The following is a 27,615-nucleotide window of genomic DNA, read 5'->3' as shown; positions in this document are numbered from 1 at the left end:
TAGCCATTGACGCATATTCATACAATTTGTTCATCCATTCAATCATATCTGGGCAGAATTCTGTCTTCCATTTTGTTGTATATACTACTCTTGCCGCTGTCACCATATATTTGAAAAGTTCACTGCTCTTTTATTACATTACTTGGAAGAATATTTAATAACATATTTTTAGGATTCAGCACAATGTGGAACTTTAATATCTTTTGCATCTCAGCATGTATTTTTGCCCTGACCTGGATAGCCCAGGTGAGCCTGATCTTAATCAGATCTCAGAAGCTAAGCAGGGTTGTCCTTGGTTAGTAATTGGATGGGAGACCTCCAAATAAGACCAGTGTTGCAGAGTCAGGCAATGGCAAACCATCTCTGATAGTCTCTTGCCATGAAAATCCCTGCTAGGGGTTGCCATAAGTCAGCTGTGACTTGAGGGCACCACACACACACGATTTTTTTCCAGTATCTTTTTGTCTTCTTGCATGTTCACCACATATGATAGAATGTTACATCCATGACATTTCCAACACATTCCACTGTTAGTTTTTGCAATGTCCTTAGGGGCAATATACCATCTAAAGAACATTTTGTACCCGTTCTCTCTTAACATTTGACAGTCTATGAATTTATTTTTTTTAGTCCATAAATTTTTCCATTGACTCATAGAAATGTTTTCTTCAAAGTTTTGCATCCCTTTTTTCATACAGTTTTTGACTTGTTCCAATTCCATGGCATATTGCAATAGGGTTTTATATACTTTTCCTATTAGGTATTTTGGATCTCCGTTGATTAGTTGTTCAAATGCTGTTTTGTCTCTTAATTGGCCACCTTCTTTGGATAGTTGTTCTTTAAATTTCGACACCACTAGATAACAGATAACCATGAGCTGCTTTTCCCTTGAGCTTGAATTTCTTGCCATGTTTTTATTTTTTCTTGCTTATCCATCATAAATTCATAATTTACATAATCAGTTTTCTTATAATGATATCATAATAGGCATCTATTGGTGATGTCAGTCATGAAGTTGGCAGACATAATCTCGATGCCAAAGTTCAGACTGAGAAGACTGTGCTTGGGATGACTATCAGTACTGAGAACAGGGGCGCAATCAGTCCAGTGATGAAGGAAGTATAGGAGCTGAAGGTCATGAAGGAAATGTTTTAGAAAAACCTTCAACCTGTTCTTCCCAAAAAAGCTAACTGGAGAGAGCTGCCCTTTAGGTGTCAGAGTTTTGCGCTCAGGCAAGACTGTGGGTAAAATCTCAAGGACTGGCTGACAGACTAACAAAAAAGTAACTGGAATAGAAGAGAGATTGACCACTGCTTGAGCAGATGCAGAATGGGGAGACCCCTTATATTGATACTTGGTTCTCTTCTTCATGGAAGGTGTAGGATAGCAAGCCTTCCCTTTTGCAGCAGTGTGAGAAGCATTGTCTACATGGGTTGCTGTTGAACATGAGAAGTCAGAACATGAGAAGTAGGAGCCAGAGCCGCCAGCCCAAAAGTTGCTGTTTGGGCTTGCAAGGATGTGGAGTTTCTGCCATCCCCTCAGATACCACTAACACTCTCTCCTAGAGAACTGCACAAAGCTTGGAAGAGTGATTCCATGTCTGTTTTGTAAATTTAGGTAGACAAATTGTGCCTGCCCATGGAGAAAAGTTTGCCCCCACACTGGCAGCAACCTTTAAAAAGTGTTGTAATGATTTCAAGAAATGGGTGCATGTGTCTTTAAATGTTTGGTGAGATAGGTGAAGAGTGGGGGTGAAAGAGAGAGATGAGTGAGTGATATGATTGGTTGATGACGGAGTGGGCGGAGTGAAGGCAGTTTTCAGTTACTGAGGGAGAGAAAAAGATTCAGTTAGGGCAAGAGAGGCAAGCTGTGTGCAGCCTGAGTGTATTCATGTATTTGTGAGGGAAAGGCAACCTAAGAGGAAGCCTGAACTGAGTGTGTCTGTGAGACTATATATTCATTCTATTTGAAGCAGGCAAACTGTGTGTGTACCTGAGAGAGAGAGAACTGAGAGTGAAAAGAAAACAGGCTAGCTGTGTGCTGTCTGCGGAGTTCTCTGTGAGAGAAATATAGAGCCTAGAGAAAGAGGCTAACTGTGTGTGAAGCCTTACAAGAGATCTGTGTGAATGAGTTTGGGTGAAGCAACTAGAAGAACTAAGAACTATGTTTATGTAACCAATACGCTTCTTAAAAAATAAACTTTTATTTTGTTTTGTTATATCCCAGAGTAGCAGTCATTGTTATCTCCCATTCCTATCCTCAGGGCCACATGGAACCACGAAGGAGCCTGACACATAAACACATTACCAAAGGGAAAACTTAAATAAAATATATTGGAATTTAATATTCCTGGTGGCAGCTAACTACCCAGAGGGTGTGAAGGGAAAGATTAAAGCAAAATCCACCCTAAAGAAAGTGAAGATCATAACAATTGTCTTCTGTGCCATGGGTGCTGATGTGCCATAGAAGATGGAAGAATCATATATACTGGAGACAATTTACAGACAGAAAAAGGTGGAAAGAATAACTGGAGAAAGAAATGGAGGAAGAAAGTTCCTCTTTCTCTTAGATTTTTTAAAAATACAAGACTTATGGCTCCCAAGAGGGGGAAAAACTTATAAAAGTTCCCTAAAGCTGCTGCTTCTTCAGCAGGCAAAGCCAAGTGGAAAGGTGTGATAACTCCTCCTTTGCCATATGCATCTCACATTGAAGGAAGAGGATCTTTGTGCCTAGCAGCTAGCTGTAGAACTTAAGGCAAGGAAGGCAGCACAGCAACAAGCTGTGTTTGTGTCTGCCATGGATAAACATATTTGTTTCAATATCTAAATACAGTCTAGAAGAAATTTGTAGACCCATATAACAATTGCTATATATCGAATCCAAAGTAGCGTAGTGCTTTTTTGAATGGAATTCTGAAACACATTCAGCAGAATAACAGCTTACCTACATGACTGCATAAGGCCAGCCAGACTCTGGAAGAAGCCTACGTCCTTTTTGTCTTTGAGGTAATCAAGCATTTTCTACAAAAGACAATTTATTTATTTATTTATTTCATGTCTATCTTGCATCTTTAGCCAGACAGACCCCAAGGCAGACAATAATTTGCTAAAGCAATTCAAAGTAATTACAAATATCAACATTTTAAATCCCCAATTCTAAAAAGAAATATTTAGTTATTACAATAGCAGTATCATTTAAGGTGACATAAAGGCAACAGCAGCAGAATAAATTGGTTTAAAAGCCTAATAAACAGTATATAACAAAAAATAAAATGGCTTGGTTCCAATGCATCATTTTCACAGGCAGAAGAATTTCTACCTGTGGACTTGTGCAACTTTCTTACTTCCCCTCATCCCATTGCGGCCTGAAATGCCCCTCCATGTGCTGTTTCTAGAGGTCCCCCATACACAGGAACAGCATTTTAGGGGAAATTCTAGACTGTAGCAGGAAGGGGAACAAGAGAAAATCATGGTTCACAGGCAGAAATCTTTCTGCCCTCAGAAATGCTATGCTGAATCCAAGCCATCAACATAAGTAAAAGGACATGACATGTAGAAATGAAGTTAAAGTGCTAGGAGGATAAAACAAAGTACTCAAAAAGCCTGGATAAACAAAAATGATTTTATATGGCCCTGAAAACTTAGCAGGCTTGGTCCCATCCTAAGAGCTGTGAAGAGAGTTTCAGAATTTTCTCTGACTCACCTGACTCAGGTGTTAAGAAAAATGTATATATAGATGGATATATACTATATTAGATGATAGATAGATAGATAGATAGATAGATAGATAGATAGATAGATAGATAGATAGATAGATAGATAGATAGATAGATAGATAGATAGATAGATAGATAGATAGATAGATAGATAGATAGATAGATAGATAGATAGATAGATAGATAGATAGATAGATAGATAGATACTCCATATCCCTTGATATTATCTCCCAGATGTCTCATGTAAGTGTTAAACAGAATGAGGAAAAAGATGTACCCCTAGCATAAAAATCACAGGGCCAAACAGCAGTTCTCCAGCATTATCTGGAATTGGCCTATCAAGTAAGAGTGGCACCCCCAGTCCCAGTTCAGCCAGCCACTCCAGAAGGATGCTACGGATGATGGTATCAAAGGCATCTGAGAGGTCCAGGACAATCAATAGAAACACCTTCCCCCTGTTATTCTCCTAGAAAAAATAATCACTTAGGGTGACCAAGGCTGTTACCCTGTATTTATGTTCTAGTCTTCTGCTAGGCTGTTTCACAGTGCTAAACCCTCAATAAACCAGGTAGATGGACTCTTTGGGACAGTAGAATATGTGCAGGTCAACTGTGTTAATTGCCCAGGTAATCTCTGAATTCCATAGATCAACCAGGGCTTTGGCAAGAATGCCAACTATTTCCCCCGCAAATTTCTCAAGGGACCTTGTGTGAATCCATCCAGAACCATCACCCTGTAGAAATGTAACTTCTTAATTTCTCCATACTCTGCAGATTTTTCCCTTTTAGTATAAACTTCACCAATGGTCAGAGTACACCAAGCTTCAATACAGAAGACCAAGCTGAATGTAAGAATTAAAACGTTTTGAGACAGCACCATAGTTAGCATGGTGAACATGAGGTCCTCAAGCTGAGCTGTACGTGTTCAACTGGTCTCAAGTCCCCAAGGATTGTGTTATTCACTGTCTCTCTATATATAGACACTGTGAATATTTACTAGCTAATTTTAGAATGTATCTACCACTTAAGAGATTCAAGCGCTATTTACTTCCTTACAAACATAAACCCAAAACAAATGAGCAATTACTTTAAAAAGATATAGAAATACTTGGGTTTCAAAGGAAACAATGTAATATTCAGATACAAGACAACTACCTGCTGAACAGTAGAATTTCCACCATTCAAGATGGCAATCCCAAGTTTTAAGGTTGCAGCAACCATTGGCCCCATCTCTCCTGAAAAATAAACATTTATACACAGTGTTTCTATTCTGCCCTTTTAGTCAAAGAATAGCATGGCTCACTCAAGACTATGTATGTGGATTTCTGCTAATTCCCCTTTCCAACACAGTGAAATCCTAAACAGATTTACTCTAGCCTAAGGGGAGTAAGTCTTCTTAGGATTTCACTGCTAACCTCTTATAATACATCATAAATCCCCTGACCTACAGGAATGGTTTTTCAGGGCAAGGGGTTATAGAAAGAAAGCAAAGACAGCTAAAGTATCTTCCATGTGCTTTGTTCAATCCAATAGCCAGGGCTCATTTTGAGGGGGAACTCGCCGGAACATTGTTCCAGAAGGTCTTGAACCTGCCCATGTGATTCCTTCCTCCTTCGGCCCTGCAGAGGACGCTTAGCTGCTTTGAGTTCATTCTGCTTTTTCCCCATTCCTCTGTGAGAGAGAGAGTGAGAGAGCCAGCTGGGGCTCGGCAGGGCTCTGCAGAGGAGGGTAAGCCACTTTGAGTTCATTCTGCTTTTTTCATGAGAGAGAAAAAGAGAGACAGTGAGTGTAAGCAGAGCTGCTGGGGTTGCCTTTGCAGAGGAGGCTTTAGCTGCTTTGAGTGAGTTCATTCTGCTTTTTTCATTCGTGAGAGAGAGAGAGAGAGAGAGAGAGAGAGAGAGGAGGCTTTGCAGAGGAAGCTTTCGCTGCTTTGAGTGAGTTCATTCTGCTTTTTTCATGTGTGCGTGCGTGTGTGTGTGTGTGTGTGTGTGTGTGTGAGAGAGAGAGAGAGAGAGAGAGAGAGAGAGAGAGAGAGGAGGCTTTGCAGAGGAGGCTTTAGCTGCTTTGAGTTCATTCTGCTTTTTTCATTCATGAGAGAGAGAGAGTAAGCAAAGCTGCTGGGGGTCATCTTTGCAGAGGAGGCTTTAGCTGCTTTGAGTTCATTCTGCTTTCCATTTTATTCAGGGGTTTCTGTGTATATGTGTTCTGCTTTGAGTTCATTCTGTTTTATTTTCATTTGGGGAATGGGGTGGGTGGGGCTGTGTGTGTATGTGTGCTGCTTTGAGTTCATTCTGCTTTCTTTTCATGGGGTGGGTGAGGCTGTGTGTGCGTGTTGTTTTCATTCTTTTGTTGACTGAAGTTGACATTGTTATGGTTCCCACAGCTTTTGAAAGCAGATTGGTTCTGTGTTAGTTAAATATATCAGTTATGGTTATTTGTATTAGTTAATTGTTCATTGTAGAGTTGTTGATTTTATAATAAAACCATTTAACATCTTGACTATTTTCTTTATGCTTTTGAAGCAATTTTACTCCAGGTAGGCTTGCCAGCTCTGAATTGGGAAATACCTGGAGATTTTTGGGCTGGAGCCTGAGGGGTAGGTGTTGCCTTCTGACACACTTCCGGTGATGTCAGGGGGTGTGGCATGTGCAAATCAGTTATGCCAATGACACACTTCCGATGGTGGCAAAGGGGCATGGCATATGCTAATGAGTTATGCTAATGAGTTATGCTAATGAGTTCCTGCAGCTCTTTTTCTACGAAATGACCCCTGCCAACAGCTTTGTGACAGAGAAGATATTAAGAGAATTGAAAAGCTTTTACCTTTGCTGGCACTAATAGTCTGAAGGACCATCTCAGCAGCTCCTCGATCATGTAGTCTTGCTTGCTGATACAGGAGCTTTTGCTTTTCCATTTCTTTTTCCTGAACACAAATCCCACACATTTAAGTTGACATAGGATAACATCAGCTTTGTTGTTCCCCATAAGTATGGGCTCTATTGCAACTTTGGATCTAATACAATACATACAATACTTTACTACTTCTTTGCTCAAAGCCCATACTTTTTATATATTCTATTTATTCTAACAGATGATTAGTGCAAGTTTTTTCAGTAAAGATTTTCTTTAAGTTTAATAGTCCCTGGTGTGCACACCTGAATTCATTAAATTTATCCTCTGTCCTATTTTTGTGCAACAGTTTTCATTAAAATATTTTATAGTTTGAAAGCCAAACATTTATAGCTTAATACTGCTCAGTTCATGGTTCTTGGAAGCTGTCATTTCACAACAGAAGAAGAAACTATATATTCAGGAATGTATTTAATAAGATGCAAATTTTAGTGAACAGCCAATTATAAATAAGATGACAGAAAATATGTCATGTTTCGCCTTCATATTTTACAGTTTTAACTTGCAACAAATAAACTGACTTTAACAATGGTTGAACTTTGAAAGCTACTACTTAAAACCTAGAAAAGGAATATAAAGTAAAAGCATCAAGGCACAGCTGATTCTCTTAGTCTTCATGTAATTAATGACAGACTAGCAGAAAATCTGAAATTAGAGTGAAGTAGTGAAAGTTGCATAGAGCCCTATAATAGATAGTCCATCCAAAGGTCCAAGTAAATGGAATATGACATCAACAAGTAGTATCACATCCAAATTCACAGCAGAAAAATAATGTATGACCTAAAAGCATTGGCAGCAAAAGTAGCCAAGTAGACAGTTTTGCTGATGCAAACATTCCCTCTAAGTACAGGAAGTGGACACTGGAAGATGGAAGAGGTTTAAAAAAGGAAGGGCTGTTGGTATTATTTTTTTTAAAAAACCCTAAAATTTTGTTAAAATGGAAACAGCTTCAGACCAATTAAGGGGAAATCTTTAAAAGTATTAAACTTGTATTGTTTCCAGAAAATTCTTGTTGAAGCCAGAAAATTGTTTCTTAAAGTGTTTTCTTAGAAAATCATAGTATGGAAATAACAGAAATTTCACTGACACTACCATGCACATTTCCTGTGGCTAAAAGTTCTTAAATAGAAAATAATAAAGCACGCAGAAGTAACACCAGCATTTTAATCACATTGCTTCCAGAGTAGTTAGCAAAAGTTTGACTTCTTGTTTAAACCTCTTCCAATGAGCAGAACCACACAAAACCAAAACATCATTACAACACCATTTCAATGAAGCTGCAATAGAATATTTTTTCTGCTTTTAAGGTTTTGGAAAATGGAAGATTTTTATTTTTCTATATTGCATTTTTTAGACCCAACAATCTTTTTCTTTCTCTCTGAAAATATCCCCCTCCCCCAAGAATATAAAGCCTCTCCCCTTTCATTTGAAGTAGCTTGACACCAAAGATATGGGCAGTTCATCAGGACTGCATATGATGATGCAAGAAAAAAGATGATAGGAATCTGAGAACTGAAGCAACCGTTTAGAAAATTATTGGCAGCATGTTTTATCACGGACGACCTTCGCAGACGGTTCGGCGCTGCTGATACTATTGGATTTGTCAGCAGCATTTGACACAGTCAATTACAATCTTCTGACCCACTGCTTCGCCGACGTGGGGATATGAGGGAATGCCTTACAGTGGCTTGTCTCTTTTCTCCACGGTCAGGGACAGAGGGTGGCACTTGGGAAGAAATTGTCACCCCATCACCCATTGGTGTGTGGGGTCCCACAGAGGGCAATACTCTCCCCTTTATTGTTTAACATCTACATGCGCCCCCTTGCCCAGTTGGTGCTGCATTTGCAGCCGTGACTGATTGGTTGAAACAGTCGACTCAAACTGAACCCAACAAAGATGGAAGTCCTGTACTTGAGCCACAGGGGACTAGGTTCGGGACTCTGGGTCCCGGCCCTCGATGGGGCACACACAGCTTGTGCCAATTCTGAGGGTCAGGAGTCTGGGGGTGATCCTGGATGCCTCCCTGAAAATGGAGGCACAGGTCGCAGCGGTTGTCAGGTCTTTTTTCCACCTGCGGCAGACTAGGCAACTTGTCCCCTACTTGTCTACCTGTGACTTAACTACAGTGATCCAGGCAACAGTCATCTCTAGGTTAGACTACTGTAACTCGCTCTACGCAGGCCTACCCTTGAGCCTGACCCAGAGATTGCAGGTGGTGCAAAATGCAGTGGTGCACATCATTATGAAAGCACCAAATAGGGTGCATATTACACCAATACTGCACAAGCTGCATTGGTTGTCAGTGGAGTACTGGATCAGGTTCAAGGTTCTGGTATTGACCTATAAGGCCTTGTGTGGACTGGGGCCAGTGTACTTGAGGGACCATCTCTCCCCATATATTCCCTGGAGGACCCTCCGATTGGGAGAAAAACAACTGTTATTGGTCCCTGGCCCCAAGGAGGCCTGCCTCGCCTCGACTAGAGCCAGGGATTTCTCTGTCCTGGCTCCTACCTGGTGGAATGCTCTGTCTACTGAGACCAGGGTCCGGCAGGATTTACTATCTTTCCACCGGGCCTGTAAGACAGAGTTGTTCCTCCAGGTTCATGGCTGAGGTTGGGCCTCCACTGGCCGGAGGATGCAACATCTAACCCCCTCACTGTGAAAGTTGCCCACTATGGTTTGTTTTCCAGCTGCTGTTGCTGTGCTACTATATCCAGTTGTATTGCTGTATTGTTGGTTATTAGTTGTATTGTTGCTGCCAGGCAAAAGAGTGCTGCTATATTTATAGGATGTTTTAATGTTCTAACATGGAACGTTTTAAAATGATTTTAAGGTTTTTATCTGCCCTGAGCCCTCTTGCGGGGAGGGCGGAATACAAATATGATATAAATAAATAAATAAATAATCCCCTTTCCACGAACAGTGTATGCTTGTCTCTGGGAGTCAATCTACATGTTTTGAAAACACGTGGTACTGTCAGAAATAGAATACTTTTTAAAATAATCTTTTTATTAAAAGGCTTTAAATAGAAAACAGAACACAATATTTTCAAAGAAGACTTCCCCCTCAATCTTTTTCTGCTTTCTCCTTATCTTTCTTATATGTTATCTGCTTCCTAAAAAGCTTTAATTCAAAATAAAAAATAATAAATTTTATTTTCCCTCTCATCTAGTATACTGCCAGCTCTGGATTTGAAATTTCTGAAGATTAGGAGGCAGAGCGTGAGGAAAGCAAAATCTGGGAATGGGAGGGAACCCAGAGGGGATATAATTTCATAGAGTCTTCCCTCTAAAGCTGCTATTTCTTCCAGGGGAACTGGAGTCCAGTTGTTATTCTGGCAGATCTCCAGCCACCACCTGGAGGTTGACAACCCTAGTTTGAAAGAACTGTATTTGTATAATGCACAACAATACGCAACTGCAGTGCATGTTTAGGGATATTGTGGGGACCAATCTTTAGTATAAACTTTGGCACCAGCAAATACCCGAGAGATCATAAACACTGCAACACTGAAAGATGGCCAAAACAAATTAAGTATAGGATACTGGAGAGAGCCAGAAGAAAGCTTGGCTCAGTGGTTGTTGAAGACCACTAGTTGAAGTGGCTGAGAGAGACAGATACTAGACCAATGATCAAGTGACCAAAACTGAGTAGAAGAAAATGGAAGTTCTTATTCCAACCACTTGCAAATGATAGTACAGAAAGAAGGAAGAGGAAGTGGGAGAAGTCCATAGCCAGGATACAAAGAAAAAAGAATCTGTCAGTTTCAGTAAAGGGCAAAATCATATCAGCAACCATAGAATAATACAGGATTTCAGTATACAAAATATATTCTTGAGGACATAAGTCACAACTGAGAAAAGGGATGAATTAATAAATTCAGAAATTATTTTAGAATATTTATATCTTGCTTTCTAGGTTTCCAAGGTGGTTTATACAAGACTACAAAATTATACCTTCTAAGTGTAGAATCACACTAAAATCTTTCAATTCAGTCTTTCTTTTGCTGTACATTAGCCAAGATGTTAAAAAATATTACTGTAGAAAAACCTCATCCAACTACATTCTGAATACTCAAAATAATCGAAACCAAAAAATCATTAAAAAAATAAAAAAATATAATCAAATAAATTAAAAAATCAAACGACTTCATAACCGCAAACTTATTAATATACTTGTGTATTGAGGAATTGTTCCAAATAAAGTTATTCTTACTAAGCATTGGGGAAAAACAGTTCTTGGATAGTACAATATAGGACAAATATGTACATTAATATAATAAAGGACCCCATGTAATTAAGCCTTCATCTATTTGTACAAGCCTCTGTAAAAAGGCAATAAGCTCCTTTCAGACAATGAGCTCTCTTCCCTGGAAGATAATACAGTAACCATATTGTTTAAACTACACTTCCTGTCACGGGCTGGGCCAGCCCAAGCAAGGTGGCTCAAGTCCAAACCTTAATGCCAGAGTCTGAGGGGAGTTCCAAGAGCAAAAGCCAGGTCAGACCGGTGGTCAGAGCACGAGATAACGCCAGGAGTGAGTCCAGAGTCCAAGAGCAAGGTCAGGTACAATCCAAGGTAATTTACCGGTAGTGCCAGGTCCAAAAGCAGACACGGGCACGGGCAAGGAACACGGAGTGGTTGCAGGCAGTAGACATGTTGCTTCCACGCCCGGCAGTTCCTCCAGACTGGCTCTTATAGCCAGGCGTGGTTTTCAGCCAGCTGCTGGGGCTCCATCCTGACGCTACTCATCGTCACTCTCCAGCAGCTGGTGTTGGCTCAAGAGGCGAGCACTGCGCCGTCTCTCCTGCAGTTCCAGTCTCTGGCGCTGCCTGCGGTGTTCCTTGGGCGTGGGTGAACCTGGGGGGGTGGAGGCTCTTGGCTGCACTGCACCTGTAGAAGTCCCTGGCTGAGCTTCCCCTGTGGTGTTGGAGCTAGAGAGTGCTGGTATCTCAGCTGCTGGCTGCAAGCTCTGATCAGCCAGCAGCAGTTGCTCCTGATTGCTGGCTTCTGCTGAATCAGGGCTAGGGCTGGCTACACAGGGCTCCTCTTCTCCTGAGGAGTCCTGGCTGGCTACACGAGGCACCTCTCCTCCAGAGGAGACCTCACTCTCAGACTGGGCCATGACACCATCCCCCCCTCAGGCCCCCCTCCATTCCACGGACCGGGTTTCTGGGGGCAGGCCCTGTGGAACTGGCGGATGATGTCCGGAGCATGGAGGTTACTGGCAGGCTCCCAGGATCGGTTTTCTGGGTCATAACCCTTCCAGTCGACCAGATATTGTAGCTGTCCCCGGCGTTGGCGGGAGTCCAGGACCCGGGCGACTTCATATTCCTCTTGCCCATCAACAAGCACTGGTGGGGGAGGAAGCGGCTTGGGTCTCTGTGGGTCCGGGGACGAGGCGGGAATGAAGAGAGATAGATGGAAGACCGGGTGGATCGGGAGCGTAGGAGGCAAGTGCAGTCGAAAAGCCACAGGGTTGACCTGGTCCGTGATGGTGAACGGGCCGATAAATCGGGCATCCAGTTTTCGGGATGGTCTCTGTGTCCATATGTGGCGGGTTGAGAGCCAGACCTGATCTCCCACCTTCAAGGGTTTACCGGGTTGGCGTTTCCGGTCTGCAGCCTTCTTGGATGCCTCTTTGGCCTCTTGCAACTGCTCATTCAAGAGTTGGTGTAGAGACTGGAGTTCTTGGAGGTAGTCATCGGCAGCAGGAACACCAGTGGAGGAGGTAGTGCTGGGGAAGAACCGAGGGTGATATCCATAGTTTGCCATGAAGGGTGTTTGTTGGGTGGATGTGTGCACCGCATTGTTGTAGGCGAATTTGGCCAGGGGGAGTAGGGCCACCCAGTTATCTTGCTGGTAGTTCGTATAGCACCTCAGGTACTGTTCCAGGGTTGCATTAATGCGTTCGGTTTGCCCATCGGATTGGGGGTGGTGTGCAGAGGACAAGTGGACCTGGGTGCCGAGGAAGGTATGCAGGGCGTGCCAGAACCGGGAGGTGAATTGGACTCCCCGGTCTGTGATCAGATGGTCTGGTATCCCATGGAGCCTGAAAATGTGTTGTAAGTAGACCTGTGCGGTAGCTGGGGCTGTGGGAAGTCCGGGACAGGGAACAAAATGAGCCATCTTAGTGAACAGGTCCACCACCACCAGGATACACGTGTGACCTTTGGAGCAGGGCAGGTCAGTGATAAAGTCCATGGAGGCTTCCAGGGCCCTCTTATTTAATAAGAGAGCATTCCTATAAGGTCAGAACGTTTGCGGACGATATAATGCTAATTGTGGACGATCCAATTGAGAATATGCCAAAGGTGATGGAGAAAATTAAGGAATTTGGAGATTTGGCTGGATTTTATGTAAACAAAAAGAAGTCCAAGATACTATGCAAGAATATGACTAAACAGAAACAACAGGAACTAGAGGAGATAACAGACTGTGAAGTAACAAATAAGGTAAAATATTTGGGAATTGAACTGACTGCGAAGAATATAGACCTATTTAAGAATAATTATGAGAAATTGTGGACTCAAATAGAGCAAGATCTGACTAAATGGAATAGGCTGAATTTGTCATGGTTGGGAAGAATTGCAGCAGTAAAGATGAATGTATTGCCGAGAGTGATGTTCCTGCTACAAACAATTCCAATCATGCGTGACACTAAACAATTTGAAAAATGGCAAAGGAAATTATCGGACTTTGTGTGGGCAGGCAAGAAATCTAGGGTGAAAATGAAAGTATTACAGGATGCTAAAGAAAGAGGTGGAATGCAGCTGCCCAATCTAAGATTATATCATGAAGCAATTTGCCTGTCTGGGATAAAAGAGTGGATGACGTTGAAGGACTGCAAGCTACTGGCTTTGGAGGGATATAAAAAAACATTCGGATGGCATGTATACCTGTGGTATGATAAAGTTAAAGCTGACTCTATGTTTTTGCACCACTATATTCGGAGAAGCCTTTTTGCTGTTTGGAAGAAATACAAAAACTATATGAAGGACGGAATCCCCTTGTGGGTGGTTCCGTTCGAAGTAATAGACCCAAGAACTGTTGGAAATGAACAACAGTGTTTAACATATAAGGAGATAACATTATTGGAATTCTCTAAATTAAGAATAAAGACGCAAGAGGAACTGTCCTCAAGTTATGGATGGTTTCAATATAGACAGATAAGAGATCTCTATAATTCGGACTGTGTGAAAGAAGGACTGAGAATGGAGAATTCAGAATTAGAAGAGGTGATACTTCAGGAGGGCAAAAAGGAAATTTCAAGGATGTACAAAGTACTTTTAAAATGGTATACAGAAGATGAGACAGTTAAAGTTCAAATGGTGAAGTGGGCGATAAACTTTCATAAAGAGATAACAATGGAGGCGTGGGAATACCTGTGGAAAACGACTTTGAAGATAACGACTTGCACAAATATCAAAGAGAAAGTTTATAAAATGATATACCGCTGGTATTTGACACCAAAGAAAATTGCGTTAGGGAATACTAACATGTCAAATAAATGCTGGAAGTGTAAAAAACATGAAGAATCTTTGTATCATATGTGGTGGACTTGCGAGGTAGCTAAGCAATACTGGGGAGGAATAAAAGAAGTGATTAATGAGATTTTACAATTTCAAGTTAATAGAAACCCAGAATTGCTGCTACTGAACTTGGGAATGGAAGATATTCCAGCACAACATAGAACATTGTTATTTTACATGACAACAGCGGCTAGACTTTTATATGCGCAGAAATGGAAATTGCAAGAAGTACCAACTATTGAAGATTGGATTTATAATTTGCTGTACATGTCTGAGATGGACAAAATGACAAGGAAGCTCAGAGACCTCGATCCAGGACAGTTTAATATGGATTGGGAGAAACTGAAGCAATATTTGGTGAAAAAATGGGATGTGGAAGGGAAACTGTGGCAGTTTGAAAATTACTGAGACTTTATAAAAGAAGAGAGAAGTGGCTTTACCGGGAAGGGGGGGTTTAAATATTAAATTCTAAGCTATTATCAGGGTTAAGATGAAAATTCTGTTTTATTACACACAGTATTAAATAGCAGACGTATTATTATGAATAGATATTATGAATATATATGAGCATGCTAGCTGGGTATTTTTTTATTGTAGTTAAGTTCTTAGTATAACAGGTATTTTATATAACTAAAATAGATCGAGAATAAGAATAAGAAATGTTTAAAGAAATATATAGACTATAAGTTAAATTGATTAACTGATATGAGGAAGAGTAAAGAGATTAAGTAAGGGAATAGAAAATGGATAAAATGTTATACTAATAATATAAAGGTTATCAAAATGCTAGCAATGTGTTATTTAGAATATAAGATTTAGTAAAGGAGGGGTTAATGGTAGTTCTGTGTTTCAAAAAAAAAGAATAACAAGCTTAGAAGAGAGTTTAAGTGTATGTTTAATAGATTACATGAGGTATTATGTAAGTAAGTAATAAGATAGATAAAGGGTTGGAAAACTGTTGGAAGTCAAATAAAAAGGGGGAGGAAAGGGAGGGGGTTAGAAACAGATATTAATAAAGGGGGAATGTTTGTATTTTATGATTATATAATCTAATCCAATAAAAATTTTTATATAAGAGACTTCCAGGGCCCCGGGGGTGTAGGCAGGGGTAATAAGAGTCTGGAGGGTTTCTCAGGGTGGTCCTTGGCCCGTCTGCAGGTATCACAGGTGCTCACATACCGGGCCACGTCAGATTGAACCCGGGGCCACCAAAACTCCCGGGTCAGTAGGTGGGTGGTTTTGTGACAGCCAAAATGTCCAGCAGGCCTGGCATTGTGTGCCAGTTGTAGTACCTCGGTGCGCAACGGGCCTGGGGGAATATAAACCCGGCCCTGGTGGGTGAGCAGGCCATGTTCTTCCTCAAATCCAGCTGCATTTGGGTGTGAGGATGTGTGGAGGTCCTGGAGCTGCTTCTGGGCAAACGAGTTCTGCAATTGTTGCATGCGAATTCTGGCAGAGAGTCCCGGGGTAGTTTGGACAGCTGCAAGAGTTTCTGGAGGTAATATGGTGGTCAGGGGACGTTCCTCTCCGGACGGTGAAGCATACTCTGGCTTTCTCGAGAGGGCATCGGCTCGTTTATTCTGGGAGCTGGGCACATAGGTGATTTTAATGTTGAACTGGGAAAAGAATAAGGACAACCGGATCTGTCTCTGGTTCAGGCGACGAGCTGTCTGGAGGTGTTCCAGATTTCGGTGGTCAGTGAGTACCTGGACCGGGAGTCGAGCCCCCTCGAGGTGGTGCCGCCAAACCTCAAAGGCCACCTTGATGGCGAGTAATTCCTGCTCCCAGATGGTGTTGTTTTTCTCCGCTGGGGTGAGCTGGCGGGAGTAATAGGCGCAGGGTTGCAGAGGGCTTGAGGATGTCTCTCGCTGGGAAAGTACGGCCCCAATCGCGGTGCTAGAAGCGTCTGCCTCCACAGTGAATGGCAGCTTGGGGTCTGGGTGTCGCAAGACTGGTCCAGCAGTGAAGCAGCCCTTCAGGGCTTTGAATGCTTGATCTGCTCCAGGAGTCCATTGGAATGGCACCCTGGGCCGCAGTAGCTGTGTCAGTGGTACAGTGGTCTCAGCAAAGCCTGGGATAAACTGGCAATAATAGTTGGCGAAGCCCAGAAAACGCTGCACATCCTTTCGGGAATGGAGGGCTTGCCAAGTCTGTATGGCCTCAACCTTCCTGGGGTCCATCTGAATCCCTCGGGGTGAGATTACATGGCCAAGGAATTCCACCGCCTGGAGGTGGAAGGCACACTTTTCCAACTTGGCAAACAGACCATGTTGCCGTAGTCGCTGGAGCACGGTTCGTACATGCTGTGGGTGGTCTGTGAGGTACCGGGAATAAATCAAGATGTCATCCAAATAAATGATGACAAATTGATCCAGGAGGTCGCAAAAGATGTCGTTCATGAACCTCTGGAACACAGCTGGTGCATTGGTCAGCCCAAACGGCATCACAAGGTACTCATACTGTCCATATCGAGTACTGAAAGCTGTCTTCCACTCATCTCCTTTCCAGATGCGCACCAGGTTATATGCCCCCCGAAGGTCAAGTTTGGTATAGATCTGGGCTCCCCTCAATTGCTCTAGTAGGTCAGCGATCAGGGGAAGTGGGTACCTGTCTCGGACAGTGATTTTATTCGGGGCCCGGTAATCATTGCATAACCGGAGTTCCCCATTTTTCTTTTTGACGAATAATACGGGAGCAGAGGTGGGCGAGGTGGACGGGCGGATGAACCCCCGCTGCAGGTTTTTGGCAAGAAAATCCCTGAGTGCAGCCAGCTCGGGCTCTGACAGTGAATACAGGCATCCTACCGGCAGGGGTGAGCCTGGAAGCAGGTCAATGGCACAGTCATATGGCCGGTGGGGGGGGGGGGAGTTGGTCCGCTCCCTTCTCCTCAAACACATCCTGGAAGTCCATATACAGTTTGGGGAGAGTGGAAGAGGTTGGTGCAGCTGTGACAGTGGCCAGGACCATAGGCTGGGTCACGTGCAGACATGGGTCCCAAAATTGGAGGTCCACCTGACGACGGGGTCGTGGAGGCTGAGCCAGGAAAGTCCCAAGGTGAGGGGGAACTGAAGTGTACTTGCAACATCAAAGCAGAGCTTCTCCTGATGCTGCTGGATTCGTAGCACGAGTGGCTGGGTCTCTTTGACGACTGGACCAGAGCACAGCAGGCGCCCATCAATGGCTTCAACTATGGTGGGTGCCTCCTTGGACAAAAGAGGAATTTTGTGCTGGGCTGCGAAGTGAGCGTCCATGAAACAGCGGGAGGCTCCCGAATCTATCATGGCATACACAAACAGCCACCGGCCATCAGGTAAGCAAAGCTTCACTTGCACCAGGAAAGGTTCAGGATGGTCGTCGGAGGCATTGGCCACCCCAACCAGTTGTTTTACAGGAGGCTGCTCCCGCCCTGTAGCTGAGATTTTCTTCTTTGCAGGGCAGCTGTCGGCATAGTGGCCTGCCTCACCGCAGTACCAACAGAGGTGGTGGGCTTGGCGTCGCTCCTTTTCCTCTGGAGGCAAGTGGGTATGAGGCCCACCTAACTGCGCAGGCGGATCCCTGTCTTCAGGTGAGGCTCTGGGCGGAGGCCGATGGCTCAATGCACGGGCTGTTTTCCTGCTCTCCAGTCGCCCCTCGATTCGTAGGCATAGGAGAATGAGCGCCTGCAGTTCCACCAGCCGTTCTGATCGGGCCACTTCATCGAGAACTTCATCAGACAGCCCTTCCAGGTACTGGTCCACTAGGGCTGCCTCGTTCCACTCCAGGTCCTGAGCCAGTAGCTGGAATTCTGTGGTGTATTGAGCCACAGTCCCGTTCCCCTGGGTGAGGGCGCGGATTTTCTGGTTTGCTTTGATGGCTTTCAGAGGGTTTGCAAAGGCAGCGGTAATGTGAGCCACGAAGTTTGGAAAGTCCCCCAGCAGAGAGGATTTGGCCAGTAACAAGGGTGTGGCCCATCTTGCTGCCTGCCCCTTTAACAGGCTGAGGATGAAGCAAATTTTGATTTTATCCATGGGGAAGTCTCTGGCCCGGAGCTCAATGTATAGCTGGCACTGGGCAAGAAATGCTGGGAATTCTTCCACATTGCCCTCAAAACTGTCAGGAGGCTTCACTGGGCATTTTGCAGGCAGAGGTGCAGCAGGGGCAACAAGAAGAGTAGCAATCTGCTGCTGCAGAGTCACCAGTGCTTGGGTTAGTTGCAGTACCTGGTCCTGCAGCATTGCCAGGCTTCCCGGGGTGGGCGTTGCTGCATCCATGCCGGGAAGTTTGGGTGGAAGCAATCTGTCACGAGCTGGGCCAGCCCAAGCAGGGTGGCTCAAGTCCAAACCTTAATGCCAGAGTCTGAGGGGAGTTCCAAGAGCAAAAGCCAGGTCAGACCGGTGGTCAGAGCACGAGATAACGCCAGGAGTGAGTCCAGAGTCCAAGATCAAGGTCAGGTACAATCCAAGGTAATTTACCGGCAGTGCCAGGTCCAAAAGCAGGCACGGGCAAGGAACACGGAGTGGTTGCAGGCAGTAGACACGTTGCTTTCACGCCCGGCAGTTCCTCCAGACTGGCTCTTATAGCCAGGCGTGGTTTCAGCCAGCTGCTGGGGCTCCATCCTGATGCTACTCATCGTCACTCTCCAGCAGCTGGCGTTGGCTCAAGAGGCAAGCACTGCGCTGTCTCTCCTGCAGTTCCAGTCTCTGGCTCTGCCTGCGGCGTTCCTTGGGCGTGGGTGAACCTGGGGGGGGGGGTGGAGGCTCTTGGCTGCGCTGCACCTGTAGAAGTCCCTGGCTGAGCTTCCCCTGTGGTGTTGGAGCTAGAGGGTGCTGGTGTCTCAGCTGCTGGCTGTAAGCTCTGATCAGCCAGCAGCTGTTGCTCCTGATTGCTGGCTTCTGCTGAATCAGGGCTAGGGCTGGCTACACAGGGCTCCTCTTCTCCTGAGGAGTCCTGGCTGGCTACACGAGGCACCTCTCCTCCAGAGGAGACCTCACTCTCAGACTGGGCCATGACACTTCCTGTTCCCAGTTTTCATATAGAAAAGAGTCCAGTAGCACCTTTAAGACTAACCAACTTTACTGTAGCATAAGCTTTCGAGAATCACAGTTCTCTTCATCAGATGCATGGAGGGTAAGAAGAAACTGGTCAGATAGTCATCATTTGGACCCATGGGAAGGAAGCCCTTGAGAGATTTCATCAGGACTTTAACAACTTTCACCCTATCAACCTGAGCCTGGACCACTCTACACAACAGGTACACTTCCTGGATACCACTGTACAACTACATAATGGACAGATAAATACCACTTGATACCGGAAACCCACCGACCAATACTCATATCTACATGCCTCCAGCTACCACCCTAAACATACCATTAGGTCGATTGTCTACAGCCAAGCCTTACGTTACAATCATATCTGCTCCAATGCTCTTGATCGGGACTCCCACTTAAGAGATTTACAACAAGCATTTTTGGTACCCACCTAATGAAGTGAGGAAACAAATCAACAGGGCCAGACTAGTACCCAGAAACAGCCTGCTCCAGGACAAACTTAAAGGAACTAATAACAGAACACCACTGGTTGTCACCTACAGTCCCCAGCTCAAATCCATCCAACGTATGATCAGTGACCTACAACCCATCCTGGAAAATGATGCCTCACTCTCACAAGCCCTGGGTGGAAGACCTCTCCTTGTCTACAGACAGCCCCCCAAACGACTTCTCACTTACAACCATGAATCAGCTAGCAGAGTCACCAACACAGGTACCAGACCTTGCAACAGACCCAGATGCCAGCTCTGCCCTCATATCTACCCAGGAAATACAATTACAGGACCAAATGGCATCAACTACACTATCTCTTACTCTTACAGCTGCTCATCCTTGAACGTGATATATGCCCTCATGTGCCAACAATGTCCATCTGTTCTGTACATTGGACAAACCAGTCAACCTCTGTGCAAAAGAATAAATGGACACAAATCTGACATTAAAAATGGCAACATCCAGAAACCAGTGGGAGAACACTTCAGTCTATCAGGACATTCCATCAAGGACTTAAAGGTCACTGTAGTTCAACAGAAACCTTTCAAAAACATAGATGCAGAGGAGTTAGCCGTGTTAGTCTGTGGTAGCAAAATCAAAAAGAGTCCAGTAGCACCTTTAAGACTAACCAATTTTATTGTAGCATAAGCTTTCGAGAATCAAGTTCTCTTCGTCAGATGCATGATACAGAGACTGTATCATGCATCTGATGAAGAGAACTTGATTCTCGAAAGCTTATGCTACAATAAAATTGGTTAGTCTTAAAGGTGCTACTGGACTCTTTTTTATTTTGCTTTCAAAAACAGAATCCAACAGGAAGCTTCTGAATTGGAATTCATATGTAAATTTGACTCAGACAGGCTTGGATTGAATAGGGACTATAAATGGTTATTTCATTATCAGAAGTAACTGATTTCATTATCAGAAGCAAACTGATCCCATTATCAGAAGCTACTCATTGCATCGATTCCTCCCTCCCCTCACCACCTATATATCTGACCAGTTTCTTCTAACTCTCCATGCATCTGATGAAGAAAACTGTGATTCTCGAAAGCTTATGCTACAGTAAAGTTGGTTAGTCTTAAAGGTGCTACTGGACTCTTTTCTATTTTGCTACTACAGACTAACATGGCTTATGCTACAGTAAAGTTGGTTAGTCTTAAAGGTGCTACTGGACTCTTTTCTATTTTGCTACTACAGACTAACATGGCTAACTCCTCTGGATTTATGACCAGTTTTAATATGGAGCTATTGGCAAAGAGATATTTTTTTCTATTGCTGCTGCTGTTCCTTTACCCACTTTCTGCTGGCTCAGTTGCCTTTCACCTTGCTCTGGCTTTCCCCTGAAAATGGGCAGACATTTCCACCACTTGAAGGGTTTTATATGTTGATGGCAGATAAGAGTCTGCCCCTTTGGATGTACCAAAACAGAAATACAGTATCTAAAATTGGGCTTTCTGATCTACAGACTGTTTATAATATTGATGGTTGTTGTGGGTTTTCCGGGCTGTATTGCCATGGTCTTGGCATTGTAGTTCCTGACGTTTTGCCAGCAGCTGTGGCTGGCATCTTCCAGATGCCAGCCACAGCTGCTGGCGAAACGTCAGGAACTACAATGCCAAGACCACGGCAATACAGCCCGGAAAACCCACAACAACCATCGTTCTCCGGCCGTGAAAGCCTTCGACAATACATTGTTTATAATATTATATTAAATCCAGTGATCACATTACTAGAAGGTATTATTGGCTAACAAGGCATAGTGAACTTCGGCTCATTCCACACAGCACACTTTAAGCCGGCAATGCGGAGCATTCACACCGATCGGTGCTGAAAACGGCTAGGGATCCCATCATTCTGCACTGCACAACCTCGAGGCAATTTGGTGTCTGCTGACGAGTTGAGATGTGTCTGTCTGGAGCCACATTTTGTGGAGGCTGGAGCTGATATTTAAAATAAACATTTCTCATGCGTCATAACTGCAACATTGGAGCTCATGGGAGAGGCAATTGGTGGTGGAATTCTGGGGGGAAACATGTACTTTTCGTGCTTGTTCCACTTTAGTTTTTTTTTAAAGCCAAGCCAGGAAAGGGTTAAAATGCTGCTGTTTCATTCTCTCCCAGAAGCTTCCCTGCTGCTTTGGTTCGCAAATGGCTATGCAAAATGCTTGGGTTTTTTTCCTCTTTGACATTAGGAGACTTAAACCTTTTGGAAGGAGGAAGGAAAAAGTAGCCATTTAACCCTTTCCTGGCTTTTAAAGCCAGCAGGGAATAAGCAGCAAAGTTGTGACTCATTCCTGCCTTTGAAAAAAAATGAAAGAGTGTGCATGCCTGGCAGGAAGGAAGTGAATGGAGAAGCAGCCTTATGACCCTTACCTCAATTTTACTGATAAAAATGGAAGAAAAGGAGTTCAGAGAGCTGAGGAAGGTGGGAGTGGTTACCAGCGGACAGACCAATCAGCTCCTGGGGGAAAGGAAGAGGGGGGCACAAGAAGCAGAACAGGAGTTTTTGATTCTATACGGACAGAACATGCTCCAGCAGTCACTGGGAGCAGCTTAAAAAAATCATGCAATGTGCATGGGTAAAAAACAGGGAAAAGATGGACAAAAAAGATTTCTGCTTCCCATGACTCCCTTGCACGTGTGGAACTCTGGAGAACATGGGAAGAAGAATAGATTCTGAAACGCTGTAAAGTGACTGTGCGGAAAATATCTTTGTTAGGAGATGCTCAGAATATCAAATTCTGCACATTCTGCACATTCAGCAGCTTCCCGTTGGATTTTGTTTTTGAAACAAACAGGAATCCAACAGGAAGTTGCTGAATTGGAATTCATATGTAAATTTGACTCTGTCAAGCTGGGACTGAATAGGGACTATGAATGGTTATCTCATTATCACAGGTAACTGATTTCCTTTACATAGGCGGGGTCGGGGAGAGTCCAGTGGCACCTGGCGTGGGCTTTCAGGGACCACAATTCTCTTTGTCAGATGCATCTGGCGAAGAGGGCTGTGGTTCTCGAGGGCTTGTGCTGCAGTGGAATTGGTTGGTCTTGGAGGTGCTGCTGGACTCTTTTTGATTTTGCTACTACAGACTAACATGGCAAACTCCTTTGAACCTTTACACAAGCAAACTGATCCCCACATCAAAAGGAGCTGTTTGCATCTCCATGTCAAAGGAGTTGTTTGCATCTCCCCTCTCCTCCCCCCTCCCCCCTCCTCCTCTATATTTGACCAGTTTCTGTTGGCCCTCCATGCATCTGACAAAGAGAGCTGTGATTCTCGAAAGCTTATGCTACAATAAAATTGGTTAGTCTTAAAGGTGCTACTGGACTCTTTTTGATTTTTGCTACTACAGACTAACATGGCTAACTCCTCTGGGTATATGTAGCAGCTCGAGGAACTGATATATGCAATCCTAAGAATACTTTACTGGGAGTAAGCCCCATTGAATAAAATAGGACTTACTTCTGAATTTACCTGCTTAGGATTGCTTCCTGAATTATTATCTAAAAAAATTCCATTTGCAAGATCTGTAAAAATTTGCAAAACATGAGGAATAAATGGAGTCTATCCTCCACAGCAGTCAACTTTTCCCAGGGGAACTAATCTATATAGTCTAGAGATCAGTTTTAATTCCAAGGTGATCTCCAGGCCCCACCCTACTTCCAACCCTGCCAGTTGACAGGACCTTTGTGAAGTATTTATTTATTTATTTTTATTTTATCACATTTCTAGACTGCCCTCCCCGTTAGACAGGCTCAGGGCGGTTTAACAACAGTTTAACAACATGAGTTGGCAGGCTGGGAGAAAACTGCTTCCTGTTCCCTCTTCCATTTTATTTCTTTTTTTTAATTACAGTGAAATAGAAGGTTAAACATCTGATATTACAAGTTGTAAAGAAGAGAAAAACAATAGCAAACAAAATACAGTTCTGGATCTCCAGAACTGTATAAAAGGATTCCAAGCAATGATGTTGTTCTATCCTTTAAAAGTACATGTTCTGTTAGCCAGTTTTACAATTTGCCAGTCCAGACCTTTTTAAACATTGTTTTTTATTGAAAAGTTTTTGGTAACACATCAGTTTGTAGCTATACTAATGTTAACTTATCAGTGATCATATGATGTATGAGTTTAGAAGGAGCATTTTGCATTAATCCTAGTGATACAATTTGTTTTTTTTAAGATACTGACATTCCAATTATATGTTTGATTTCATTTAAAACTCTTGTCCTGAAGGTAAAAATGACTGCACATGACCCCACATGTATATGCTCCAGTGACGGAAGAGACAGGAAAGACCAGTTTGATTCATGTGGCTATTAATCCACAGATCCTACAATCTTGAAAATCAAATTTCTTAGGATCAGATGGGACTACTGTGGGAGAGAAAAGGGGAGAAGAACGGGAACTGTCAGTACTTTCCACTATTGGATTTCTGAATTCAACTCAGTTGTCTTGTGTGAGCAGAAGTGCCTAGTACTAGAGGAATATCCCTCCAATGAAAAAGAGTGTAGCAAAGTGGAAGCAAGGCTTAGGAGTGAACCATTTTACCATGTTATGTGGGGAAGATGAATTTGAAAGATCTGGGCTTATAGAAGAGTTGACAAATCTTCAGCTGAGGGGAGGGGGGAGGAAGTACTGCCTGCTAGCTGCAACTGCTTATTTTAGAATCTGTGTAGACATGTGGTCACTTGGAAAAACACAGGGATAAGAACAATGACTCTTATATTTTTTACGTAAATTTAGCTATAATTATTAGTCAATCTCTGTTTATTGTTTAAGTTACATGCCCAATAATCCTTTCTCTCACAGAATTTGCATTAGGATAAAATGCCAGTATGACAGCACTGTACAGGAACATGGGTTCTTCTGATTGGATAGTGGTACTCCATGCTTATTATGGGTTCCATTCGCTATGCAGAAGTTGAGCACCTGCACAGTGCTGCAGCTGTGGCCTTGATAGCTCTGCCATTGCCTTCCAATATCTTCTGGTAAAGACATTGCCTTCCTTTGTCCCTTCAGTGTCACACAACAGTGGAGGCTGACATACGCATCTTACCCAACAAGCCACCACATCAAGGGAGCTTAGAGGAGGTGACCCCTTCCAATTAAAAGGGAAGGGAAGATGCAGGCATGCCTGTGCAAAGATAAGGAAGAGCAAAACTTGTATAACTGTTTCTGTGACTGCTGATTAAAACCAACTTAAGTCATGTTGATCAATTTAATCAGGCCATGCTGGTCAATTTAAGATATTTGATTCTTACAAATTGGTTGATTTCTTTAAAAAAGAAAAGAAACAAAGGTATTCTAGGTGAGAAGAGAATTTGCATAATATCCACCAGCACCTAGACTAGAAAACAAGAAGCATCCTTTTAAGGAGAGATTATCATTCCTTTTTCTAGTTTGTCACAGGAAGAGAAATTTTAAAAATGGAGCACAATGCCTGCCTATTCATAACTTAATGAAGTAGGAGGGACTTTTTTCTCCATCTACAGAAATATATTTATTTCATTTGATTAAAAAAAGACATCTTAAACCAAATGGCTAAAAAAATAGACATAAAAATGAGTACAAAATTAATATAATACTAGAGTAGAAGAAGAATCCAAATAAGATTGTTAGAAAAAAAACTTGGGAAAGAATTCAGTCCCCACCCGGCTGGCAACCAAAGGCTTGAGGCTGGGGACCGCATTTGCCGCCATGGAGGATGAACAGCAGCATTCCCCCAGCCTCGTAGGGTCACGTGGTGGGGGTGGGGCTAGGTGCCTTAAGAGGCTGCCCAGCCCCTGTATCGGCACTTGCTGCCTCGTGCTCGGCCCACTCGCCCGCCCAGTGGCAGTGCAGGTTCTGACTGGTTGCCTTTTTGGGGCCAGGTAGGAATTTTTTCTTTTTTCCCTGATTGGCCTTGGGGAAGGAAGTTTTTTGCTTACCTTGTAGTGCTTGCTGGAGCTGTGGCTATTTGGCTATGGTGGTGCTTTACAGGCCATCACTGGCAGGATTTAGTTGGGGGGATGTTAGCGGGATGGTGAATACCCTTGGCGCATCCCCATTGGTGGAGATATTAGGGGCCTGTCAGGATTGGCTGGCATGCTTTACAGCGGCCAGTTAACAGGGCAGACTGCCTGGTGGGATCCCCTGGACAAGTCCTTCCCTCGTGCTCCACGGCAGGGGTGCTTGGAGCTTTAAGGGGGAAACCATCCGCCAGGCTGGCTGGATCCCAGCCATGCATTTGGATGGCTCACATCCGGGGCAGCAGGTCTCGCCCAGACAGGTCAAGGTGGGTTCTGGGGAGTGACCCCAGGGCTTGACCTGTACCACTGGTTAGGGCCCTTGCCAGGGTTTTTAGTTGTTGCAGTTCATGTTGCAAAAATAAAAAAATGGCCCTTTATTACCCAAGCCTTGTGTCTGCCTCTTTATTCTGACTGGGGTGACAATGAAGCACTCCTCAAACATTAAAGTGTTCAGATGCATGCATCTTTAGTTTGCATGTGTACATACCAACAAAACTCTAAAGAGACATCACCAAATACTGAAGTAGCAACAAATTAGGGATAACATTTTACCAACAATAGAAATCAAGTAACTGGGGCTATTTCTGGTAAAAGGGACAGTTGGGGTTATGAAACCATAGTAAGTTATATTCAAGATCATGCTATGTATCCCACCTGCTGTCACAGTATAAATAATAATGTTTGGGTGTTGTAAACCAAACCAGAGCATATCATCTGACTTATATGATACCACTAAACTCTATACTAATCTTAGTAGGCAACTATATAGGTTACAATTTACTTGAAATGGAAATAATTTATTAGTCAATTTTCACCATCATAAACTGCATTTTATGTAGAATTCTTTATTTAATCCACAGATAGTATTGAAAATGACTGAAACTAAATGTTAGCTCATTAACCTTAGGATGTTTTTATGGCATATATAATACAATTTGTAAGTTTAATTAGCAATGACTAAAATCAGGGGGAGAACAGAATTTGTTCACAAAAGTGTATGCTTTGCTCTTGGAAATGAAAAGACTGAAATTTGTTAAAACAGTCTTCAATAAACCTCTACAAGATGTTGGGTCTAACAAATCTAAGTGTAACAATATTAGACCCACATAGATACACACACACGTTATTTTACCTTGCTGCGTTGGGATCCTGTGACCTTAAGGAAAGGCGAGGATAAGAAGTGAAATAGCAATAAGAAAAATGTCCAAAATACTCTGATGACAACTGAATAACCAAATACATATTCTAAATTGTATTTCCTGAAAAAAAATGTCCTTTGTTTCCACATAGTCTTTATTGTAACTTTAAACACCAACACCAAAACAAATAAGAAAATAAACCGGTTGCTTACCTGACACTGGTGGGGTTTGAAATGTTACCTGAGCAGTAATGCATAAGAGATCTGAGTCTGCTCAAATCTAGTTTTGGAACATTCTACAAGTTTAGCTCAGGAGCTAGTGCTCCTTATTTTTACTGAAAGGATGGTCCCAAATGAATTTTCCTGCTCTTAGAGATGGAGTAAGAACCTTTCTGGTCAAATCCTTCTTAACTGTTTTCATGAGGTACCTATGAACTGCTGGAGATTCCAGAGAACATCGGCTGTGGGGAATGTTAGTGAGCTGTGTGACATAGCCACTAGAAGAACAATAACAAGTATAAGGAAAAAGCTCCCATCAGGCTCTCAAGAGTGTAAGTTCATCACTTTGGTTCAGGCTCTAAGTCTGTGCAGGGCCTAAACCAGGCCTGTTTTGAGAACAGTCTCTTGGCTTGCTAATCAGGCACACCTGCAAGCCTCTGCTGATGTCTTGAGAACTGGCCTTGGGAACCTTGGTGGAGCGCAGCTGCAATCAGTTTGAATCAGTACTCCCATATTTCTCATGCTAGCACTGCCAGTTTGGTGTAGTGGTTAAGAGTGTGGAACTCTA

At 43.3% G+C, this 27,615-nt stretch overlaps 1 protein-coding gene across 1 annotated transcript in view; it reads right to left on the bottom strand.

The window, feature by feature from the left end:
• Positions 1 to 27,615, bottom strand: part of RYR2 (ryanodine receptor 2) — a 720,715-nt gene that overhangs the window by 98,911 nt on the left and 594,189 nt on the right. Inside the window, exons 81-83 of the mRNA XM_054975163.1 lie at positions 6,538 to 6,637; positions 4,870 to 4,949; positions 2,944 to 3,020 (exon numbers count right to left, since the gene is read on the bottom strand). Coding sequence (XP_054831138.1) covers positions 2,944 to 3,020; positions 4,870 to 4,949; positions 6,538 to 6,637 — 257 coding nt within the window. The remainder of the gene's footprint in view (positions 1 to 2,943; positions 3,021 to 4,869; positions 4,950 to 6,537; positions 6,638 to 27,615) is intronic.

Source organism: Eublepharis macularius, chromosome 1 (assembly GCF_028583425.1).
Source record: "Eublepharis macularius isolate TG4126 chromosome 1, MPM_Emac_v1.0, whole genome shotgun sequence".
Lineage (NCBI taxonomy): Eukaryota > Metazoa > Chordata > Lepidosauria > Squamata > Eublepharidae > Eublepharis > Eublepharis macularius.
This window is presented reverse-complemented; position numbering and strand designations above follow the sequence as displayed.